The sequence below is a fragment of the Rhinoderma darwinii genome, chromosome 9, assembly GCF_050947455.1.
Source record: "Rhinoderma darwinii isolate aRhiDar2 chromosome 9, aRhiDar2.hap1, whole genome shotgun sequence".
Lineage (NCBI taxonomy): Eukaryota > Metazoa > Chordata > Amphibia > Anura > Rhinodermatidae > Rhinoderma > Rhinoderma darwinii.
This window is the reverse complement of record NC_134695.1, coordinates 75924907-75935687: the sequence shown is the minus strand read 5'-3', so window position 1 is coordinate 75935687 and position 10781 is coordinate 75924907. Positions and strand designations below refer to the sequence as shown.

Below are 10781 nucleotides of genomic sequence, written 5' to 3'. Positions count from 1 at the left end.
CGTTTTTTGGCGCATTTTCCGACGTGGTTTCCGCGTCAAAAAAACTGTGTGAACTGGGCCTGTACCTTTGAAAGGCAAAAAAATGTTCTAATATAAATGTGTGTCAGTGTTTTGTGTAACTTTGTAAATACTTTTTATTAAAAATGATATTTCCATTGTGAGATGCAGCCGCTTTGTGTTCTGTATATAGAGCAGCTGTGTGTAGCGCTATTCACTGACACGCAGGATCCACCTGTAAAAGCAATCACATCTGAGGCCGCACGCACACGACCGTAATGAACAGACCCATTCATCTCTATGGCCGTCCGACACCGTCTCGTGTATTTACGGTAAGTCCGCGCCGTAGAAACCTTCCGTAAAATATAGGACATTACGTATTTTTTTATTTTATGGACCGCGCTCCTATACTTTATAATGGAGGCACGGCCACAAATGAGGAGCGCTGTCGTGGGCGGCCGTGCCTGTAATTACGGACCATGGCGGCGGCGGGCACGGTCGTGTGCATGGGGCTGACGTATGGACGGATCCAGTGAATTGCGCTCCATACACAACACAAAGCGGCCGCACGGAGAAAAGTAAGAATCATTTTAATAAAAAGTCATTACAAAGTTACACAAAAAACTGACACAAATTGTTATTAAAAAATGTTTTGCCTTTGGCAGGTTCCAGCACGAAGCCGCGTCCCGTGTGCCCACAATGTGCCAACCAAAACCACAGCGTCCCGCAAACAACTAGCAGGGCTGGCAGGCAGGGGGCAGCAGGGGGCAGGGCTGTCGGGCAGGGGGCAGGGCTGGCAGGCAGGGGGCAGGGCTGGCAGGCAGGGGGCAGGGCTGGCAGGCAGGTTACAGGCAGGGGGCAGCAGGTGACAGGCAGGGGGCAGGGCTGGCAGGCAGGGGGCAGCAGGTGACAGCAGGGGGCAGGGCTGGCAGGCAGGTGACAGGCAGGTGACAGGGCTGGCAGGCAGGGGGCAGCAGAGGACTGGCAGGCAGGGGGCAGCAGGGGGCAGGGCTGGCAGGCAGGGGGCAGGGCTGGCAGGCAGGTGACAGGCAGGGGGCAGCAGGTTGCCGGCAGGGGGCAGAAGGTGACAGGGAGGGGGCAGGGCTGGCAGGCAGGCGACAGCAGGTGACAGGCAGGGGGCAGCAGGTGACAGGGAGGGGGCAGGGCTGGCAGGCAGGGGGCAGGGCTGGCAGGTGACAGGCAGGGGGCAGCAGGTGACAGCAGGGGGCAGGGCTGGCAGGCAGGTGACAGGCAGGGGGCAGCAGGGCTGACAGGTGGGGCAGGAGGGCTGACAGGCAGGGGGCAGGGCTGACAGGCAGGTGACAGGCAGGGGGCAGGGCTGACAGGCAGGGGGCAGCAGGCGACAGGCAGGGGCAGCAGGTGACAGGCAGGGGGCAGCAGGTGACAGGGAGGGGGCAAGTGACAGGCAGGGGGCAGGGCTGGCAGGCAGATGACAGGCAGGGGGCAGCAGGTGATAGGCAGGGGGCAGCAGGTGACAGCAGGGCTGGCAGGCAGGTGATAGGCAGGGGGCAGCAGGTGACAGACAGGGGGGTCACCGGGACTTCTCCACCTCTCTATACTCCGTACACAGACTCCGCGTTATACAGATGGGCGGGGCAGTGACGTCACACCGTCTGTCATTCACGTGGCCCATTCTCCAATCAGTAGACAGAGCTCATACTCCTCAGCCAATAGCGCGTGTTGGGCGTGACGGACCCCACGTGTGGTCGGGGTGATCGGGGCCAGTGGTCGGGGCTCCGGTGTCATGTCGGTTGGGGGCTCCTGGGCTCCGCTGTGGGGGGTTCTGGCCGCCTCCGCCGCGCTGCTGCTTCTCATCTTTCTCATCAGACACGTCCTCAGACAGCGGCGACCCCCGGGCTTTCCCCCGGACCCCCCGGGCTGCCACTGATCGGTAACATCCTGGCGCTGGCCCGTGACCCGCACGTCTATATGAGGAAGCAAAGTAAGCTGCACGGCCAGGTAGAGAACCACGGGGGCTGCCGTATATATTACAGGGGTGGCTATGTCTTGTATACAGTGTGGGGGGGGGGCTGTGTCTTATATATAGTATGGGGGGGGCTGTGTCTTATATACAGTATGGGGGGGGCTGCCGTATATATACAGGGGTGGCTGTGTCTTACATACAGTATGGGGGGGGGGGCTATGTCTTGTATACAGTGTGGGGGGGGGGGGGCTGTGTCTTATATACAGTATGGGGGGGCTGCCGTATATATACAGGGGTGGGGGGCTGTGTCTTATATAGTATGAAGGGGGCTGCGCCTTGTATATAGTATGGGGGGGGCTGTGTCTTGTATACAGTGTGGGGGGGGGGGCTGCGTCTCGTATACAGTGTGGGGGGGCTGCGCCTTGTATATAGTATGGGGGGGGCTGTCTCGTATACAGTGTGGGGGGGGGGGGCTGCGTCTCGTATACGGTACATGTCTCTTATATTGTATACATAGCACACACACGGGCTGTTCTGTGACGTGATTGGTCGGTTATAAAACATGTTACATTGTATTCCTCTGCTCTCTAGACACTACAACTCCCAGCATGTCCTCACAGGATCGGGATATTGTGGCGCTGGTGTCGTAGTTGTGACCGCTGCGTTGTCTGTATTTCCCGCTGCCGGTGATGACTTGTTGTGTTTGGGGCCATGTTGTGCAGTCCGCGGCCGGCAGAGGCTCATGGGAAGGGTCCGCCCGCTACATACAGACACCCCGGGGGCCACGTGGATCTTCACTGTAATCTGCTCGCGTTTTGAGTGTAAGGCCGGGTTCACACGCACTATTTACGGACGTAATTCGGGCGTTTTATGCCTGGAATTACGTCCGAAAATACGGCTCCAAAGCGCCGGCAAACATCTGCCCATCCATTTGAATGGGTTTTACGATGTTCTGTTCAGATGAGGTGTAATTTTTTTTACGCCCCGCTGTCAAAAGACGGCGCGTGAAAAAGACGCCTGCGCCAAATAAGCGCTTGTCACTTCTTGGGATGTAATTGGAGCCGTTTTCCATTGACTCCATAGAAAAACAGCTCCAATTATGTCCGTAATTTCAGCCGTAACGGAGGCTGCCGTGTGAACATAGACTTAGGCTGGATTCACACAAGCACGGTCGGTCCGTAAAGGACGGAACGTATTTCGGCCGCAAGTCCAGGACCGAACACAGTGCAGGGAGCCGGACTCCGAGCATCATAATTATGTACGATGCTAGGAGTCCCTGCCTCGCTGCAGGAACAACTGTCCCTGTAATCATGTTTTCAGTACAGGACAGCAGTTCCACGGAGAGGCCGGGACTCCTAGCGTCGTACATAACTACGATGCTAGGAGCCCGGCTCCCTGCACTGTGTTCGGTGCAAGGGCTGAGAACCGCGTGCGACCGCTCCACGTGAGCCTCGGAATCCACCATTACTGTACTTGTGACCTCCGCTGTACACTGACCGGAGCCGCCACGCGCAGAACGCCACAATGTTGTGATGTCCGTCCACGTAACGACCTCTTCCTGTCCCCTCAGATTTTCAGCCTGGACCTCGGAGGAATCTCCACGGTGGTGCTGAACGGCTACGACGCCATGAAGGAATGCCTGGTGCGCCAGAGTGACGTCTTTGCCGACCGTCCGTCATTACCGCTGTTTCTAAAACTGACTAAAATGGGAGGTGAGCGCCAACGTGTAATGTAACCGCCAGGACGTGCAGTCCCATGTAAATAAAGCTTCATCATTGTGTAATGTAACCGCCAGGACGTGCAGTCCCATGTAAATAAAGCTTCATCATTGTGTAATGTAACCGCCAGGATGTGCAGTCCCATGTAAATAATGCTTCGTCATTGTGTAATGAACTCCACGACTTTCTATGGGAACGTCCAGACTTTTTGCGCCTCGGATTTTGCGCTACGTGTGAACTTTGCCGCAGATTTTTACCTTCTAAATTGCAGAAGAATGAGTTGGAGATTCCGCAGCATTCTCCGATTATTTCCCGCTACGTGTGGATCGGTTTTGTTAACTAAATTGGCGCAAATTTTTTATGTGGAGTCCGCACTGAAAATCCACTGCAATTCCAGCGCGTCTGAACGTGGCCGATTAGACTTTCTGTTTCAATTCCTCACTATTTTCAAGATCTCTGTTAGATGTCAGTGAATGGGAACGTTGCAGTCTAAACAGCCAGGACTCCAGACAAATAAATTTTACCTGCACTGAAACATTGTAACAAACTATCAACTGTGAGAAGTATTAGGTCAGAACGTGTTTTCATATGTAAACCAGAATGTTTCCATCCGCTGACAGCAAGCAGTGGTCTTAAAGATGAAGAGGCCTTGATATTAAGAACTTGATGAAACTTTATTTACATAGGTGAACGATGAGGATTTGGGGCATTCTGGGTAATATCTGTAGTTGACCGTTTTCATTGGCCGTCCTTTCTCCGTTTCCAGGTCTTCTTAATGCCAAGTACGGCCGCTGCTGGACGGAGCACCGCAAGTTGGCGGTCAGCTGTTTCCGTAATTTCGGTTACGGTCAGAAGTCCTTTGAGAGCCGGATCTCCGAGGAGTCGTCGTTCTTCCTGGACGCCGTGGACACCTATAAAGGGAAATCCTTTGACCCCAAACACTTGACGACCATCGCCGTCTCCAACATCTCCAACCTCGTCCTGTTTGGCGAGCGCTTCCGCTACGACGACAACGAGTTCCTGCACATGATGGAGATCTTCAGCGAGAACATCGAGCTGGCGACCAGCGCCTGGGTCTTCCTGTACAACGCCTTCCCGCTCATCGGCCTCCTGCCCTTCGGGAAGCACCAGCAGCTCTTCCGGAACGCCTCCGAGGTTTACCACTTTCTCCTACAAATCATCCAGCGCTTTTCAGAAAATCGTAAACCGCATTCACCGCGCCATTTCATAGATGCGTATCTGGATGAGATGGAGCGCGGCGCCGCTGATCCCGACAGCACCTACTCCACCGAAAACCTGATCTTCTCTGTGGGGGAGCTGATCATCGCAGGGACGGAGACCACCACCAACGTCCTGCGCTGGGCCGTCCTCTTCATGGCGCTGTACCCCAATATTCAAGGTGAGGGACAACCCGACGGTTTACTGATTATGGATCCTTGTTTTTGCTCATATTGAATTACATGCTGTATTATTCTCCAGTCACATCCAGAGCTGCAGTCAGAGTTTGGATGCCTTCCATATGGAATCTGTAAACGCTGTGTGGACAGACTCACCCATGACGGTTTAGCTGAGCTCCCATAATGCACTGCACCCTTGTGTCATTTTTCCATGCATGAGTCTATGGTACAGTGCCTGAAATAAACACTACATCTCCTACAATGCATTGCAGCACAGCAGGCCCTGTATAAACACTAAGCAGTAAGGGACAGTAATGAGATCCTGTATCCTTATGTTTAACAGGAAGTCAACTGAATTGTAGCTGCAGCTCTGGATGTGACTGGAGTATAATACATGGTGTGACAAAGTATCAGTGCAAGAAAATATATAAATCCCACCAATGACAGACGAGCAGCGTAATAATATGATTATTACTGACCGAGCTTTATAAAAACCATGTGAACCCCCCACCCCAGGGAGCGGCGGACGAGAACCGCCCTCCAACTTTAGAGCCACACAAACTAACCGGCCCGGGGGGGAGGGATGGGTCGGCGGCCCGTGGGGGAGGGGCGGCGGCCCGGCGTGAGGGGGCGGAGCGGCGGCCCGGGGGCAGGGCGGGTGGGGACATTCTCGACTTCTGCTCACATCTTTCTTCTGTTTTTTTCTTAGTTCAGGTTCAGAAGGAGATTGACCTTGTGGTCGGACCGAACCGGATCCCGACCTTTGAGGAGCGCTCCAGCATGCCGTACACCGAGGCCGTGCTGCACGAGATCCTCCGCTACTGCAATATCGCCCCCTTGGGGATCTTTCACGCCACTTCCAGGGACACGGTGGTGCGAGGATATTCAATCCCAGAAGGCACCACGGTCATCACCAACCTGTACTCCGTCCACTACGATGAGAAGTACTGGAGCGACCCGGAAATCTTCTACCCAGAGAGGTTCCTGGACGGCGCCGGGCAGTTCACCAAGAAGGAGGCCTTTGTGCCGTTCTCATTAGGTGAGGAGGATGAGGATGATGATGCGGAGGATGAGGATTAATGGGATCATTTTATATTCGTAATTATTGGATCCACTTGTGGGCGACAACAAACGGGTCACGTCTGTAATTAGATTAGAATTCTAAAATGTCGGGTGACACCGGCGGGCGGACAACGGAGCGGTAGAGGTCACCTGATTGGACATCTGTACGGTCAGGTGACGGCAAATCCAAAACGCTGTCGCTATCCGAAAACCTTAATAATCATTTAATAATAACCACCTGTATTATTAACCCCCCCAGTTACTGTATGCAACCAAGAATGTTCTCATTCACTGACAGCAAGCAGAGATCTGTGAAATTGAGACACAAAGGGGGAGTTTCCATAAACTAGTCCTGATCTGAAGAGCGCTGGAGTAAGACGCGGAACGTTTTTTGGAGACGCACGCCTCCGTAAATTAGACGCATCCAGATCGACTCCAGCTACAAACGAGAGACTTGCGCTATAATTTACACTATGGCATAATTTGTAATGAATGTCAGACCGTTTAAGGCCCCGCCCCTTCCTCTTAGCCCCGCCCATCCGCTTAGCCCCGCCTCTTTGTGAAGTGTCATGGGTGGTAAAATGAAAATTTGCGCAAATTACATCTTTTCTTCATCAGAAAACAGTCCTAGAATGAACGACCCGCGGAGTCCGTCAGAAAGTGACGGGACGCTGGACTCCACCCCCTTTACGTTATTTGTCCCTTTTACTGGATCTTTGGGGACCGGTGGGTGTTGTAGCGGGGGTTGCGGCGGGGCCCGGCGGGGGTTGCGGCGGGGCCCGGCGGGGGTTGCGGCGGGGCCCGGCGGGGGTTGTAGCGGGGACTGATCTGATGTCTCTTTGTGTTTGGCAGGCAGGAGACATTGTCTGGGGGAGCAGCTCGCCCGCATGGAGCTCTTCCTCTTCTTCACCGCCCTCCTCCAGCGATTCCACCTCCATTTTCCACCCGACTTCATACCAAACCTCAAGCCAAAGCTGGGAATGACGCTGCAGCCGCACCCGTACCTGATCCGTGCCGAGAGACGGGGCCACCAGGGACCGACACAAAGCAGGGGCCCGAGGCTGTAATAACGGGACCGAGGGCCATTATAAAGAGGTCCTGTCCCCCAGAACTGCAGCTGTCATATATATATATCTCTCCCTGCGAGCCCCTCCCCCCCCCCCCCCCATTACTTTCAGCCGCCTGTATGTTATATTATTAATACATGGAAAACTGGGCGTGAAACGAAACCGCGCCGCCGTATACCGGAGAGCTAGAAATAACCGTCCTGAGCCAAAGTCTGCCGATATCACCCCTCCCCCACCACCGCTGCTACAGACGACTATCACCCTCATCATCTGCTCCACGTCCTGAACACCGCGCTGGCCGGTCACTGAATCTTATAACATTCCGTATCTGTCGCGGCTTTTATCACAGCGGCTTCTATTTACTGATTTTTATATCTTCTAATTGTTTTTATTTTAATATTTTGTAAACAAAAATTCTGATTTATAAACATTTAATATGATTTCTGGAGAATGGAAATGTGTAAAATCCTCGAAATCTCCCCCTGACCCCAATATTTACACCGGGGCCCCAACTGAGACTGACATCTGAGATCCACACATCTTATATACAGTAACAGCTATTCATCTATTACTACTGACAACCAGCCTGTATATCATGTGTGAGAGGTTGTCACAGCTCCGCCCCCTGTTACTGGCATCACTGATATATAATATAATTACAGTGTGATCAGACATGAGATCCACACATCTTATATACAGTAACAGCTATTCATCTATTACTACTGACAACCAGCCTGTATATCATGTGTGAGAGGTTGTCACAGCCCCGCCCCCTGTTACTGACATCACTGATATATAATATAATTACATGTGATCAGACATGAGATCCACACATCTTATATACAGTCACAGCTATTCATCTATTACTACTGACAACCAGCCTGTATATCATGTGTGAGAGGTTGTCACAGCCCCGCCCCCTGTTACTGACATCATTGATATATAATATAATTACATTGTGATCAGACATGAGATCCACACATCTTATATACAGTAACAGCTATTCATCTATTACTACTGACAACCAGCCTGTATATCATGTGTGAGAGGTTGTCACAGCCCCTCCCCCTGTTACTGACATCACTGATATATAATATAATGACATTGTGATCAGACATGAGATCCACACATCTTATATACAGTAACAGCTATTCATCTATTACTACTGACAACCAGCCTGTATATCATGTGTGAGAGGTTGTCACAGCCCCGCCCCCTGTTACTGACATCACTGATATATAATATAATTACATGTGATCAGACATGAGATCCACACATCTTATATACAGTAACAGCTATTCATCTATTACTACTGACAACCAGCCTGTATATCATGTGTGAGAGGTTGTCACAGCTCCGCCCCCTGTTACTGACATCACTGATATATAATATAATTACACTGTGATCAGACAGGAGATCCACACATCTTATATACAGTAACAGCTATTCATCTATTACTACTGACAACCAGCCTGTATATCATGTGTGAGAGGTTGTCACAGCCCCGCCCCCTGTTACATCACTGATATATAATATAATTATATTGTGATCAGACATGAGATCCACACATCTTATATACAGTCACAGCTATTCATCTATTACTACTGACAACCAGCCTGTATATCATGTGTGAGGTTGTCACAGCCCCGCCCCCTGTTACTGACATCACTGATATATAATATAATTACATGTGATCAGACATGAGATCCACACATCTTATATACAGTAACAGCTATTCATCTATTACTACTGACCACCAGCCTGTATATCATGTGTGAGAGGTTGTCACAGCCCCGCCCCCTGTTACTGACATCACTGATATATAATATAATTACATGTGATCAGACATGAGATCCACACATCTTATATACAATCACAGCTATTCATCTATTACTACTGACAACCAGCCTGTATATCATGTGTGAGAGGTTGTCACAGCCCCGCCCCCTGTTACTGACATCACTGATATATAATTACACTGTGATCAGACATGAGATCCACACATCTTATATACAGTAACAGCTATTCATCTATTACTACTGACAACCAGCCTGTATATCATGTGTGAGAGGTTGTCACAGCCCTGCCCCCTGTTACTGACATCACTGATATATAATATAATTACATTGTGATCAGACATGAGATCCACACATCTTATATACAGTAACAGCTATTCATCTATTACTACTGACAACCAGCCTGTATATCATGTGTGAGAGGTTGTCACAGCCCCTCCCCCTGTTACTGACATCACTGATATATAATATAATGACATTGTGATCAGACATGAGATCCACACATCTTATATACAGTCACAGCTATTCATCTATTACTACTGACAACCAGCCTGTATATCATGTGTGAGAGGTTGTCACAGCTCCGCCCCCTGTTACTGACATCACTGATATATAATATAATTACACTGTGATCAGACATGAGATCCACACATCTTATATACAGTAACAGCTATTCATCTATTACTACTGACAACCAGCCTGTATATCATGTGTGAGAGGTTGTCACAGCCCCGCCCCCTGTTACATCACTGATATATAATATAATTATATTGTGATCAGACATGAGATCCACACATCTTATATACAGTCACAGCTATTCATCTATTACTACTGACAACCAGCCTGTATATCATGTGTGAGAGGTTGTCACAGCCCCGCCCCCTGTTACTGACATCACTGATATATAATATAATTACATGTGATCAGACATGAGATCCACACATCTTATATACAGTAACAGCTATTCATCTATTACTACTGACCACCAGCCTGTATATCATGTGTGAGAGGTTGTCACAGCCCCGCCCCCTGTTACTGACATCACTGATATATAATATAATTACATGTGATCAGACATGAGATCCACACATCTTATATACAATCACAGCTATTCATCTATTACTACTGACAACCAGCCTGTATATCATGTGTGAGAGGTTGTCACAGCCCCGCCCCCTGTTACTGACATCACTGATATATAATTACACTGTGATCAGACATGAGATCCACACATCTTATATACAGTAACAGCTATTCATCTATTACTACTGACAACCAGCCTGTATATCATGTGTGAGAGGTTGTCACAGCCCTGCCCCCTGTTACTGACATCACTGATATATAATATAATTACATGTGATCAGACATGAGATCCACACATCTTATATACAGTAACAGCTATTCATCTATTACTACTGACAACCAGCCTGTATATCATGTGTGAGAGGTTGTCACAGCCCCGCCCCCTGTTACTGACATCACTGATATATAATATAATTACACTGTGATCAGACATGAGATCCACACATCTTATATACAGTGACAGCTATTAATGTATTACTACTGACAACCAGCCTGTATATCATGTGTGAGAGGTTGTCACAGCTCCGCCCCCTGTTACTGACATCACTGATATATAATATAATTACACTGTGATCAGACATGAGATCCACACATCTTATATACAGTGACAGCTATTAATGTATTACTACTGACAACCAGCCTGTATATCATGTGTGAGAGGTTGTCACAGCCCCGCCCCCTGTTACTGACATCACTGATATATAATATAATTACAC

The 10781-nt window shown here is 49.8% G+C and overlaps 1 protein-coding gene across 1 annotated transcript; it reads left to right on the top strand.

Annotated features, from left to right (window-relative positions):
* Nucleotides 1-1711: 1711 nt before the first annotated feature.
* CYP2R1 (cytochrome P450 family 2 subfamily R member 1) lies at nucleotides 1712-7626 on the top strand. The gene is given in 6 exon segments (XM_075837074.1): nucleotides 1712-1892; nucleotides 1895-1977; nucleotides 3513-3654; nucleotides 4427-5059; nucleotides 5767-6096; nucleotides 6972-7626. Coding segments are annotated over 6 exon segments (1533 nt in total). The 5' UTR covers nucleotides 1712-1762; the 3' UTR covers nucleotides 7187-7626.
* The last annotated feature ends 3155 nt before the right edge of the window (nucleotides 7627-10781 follow it).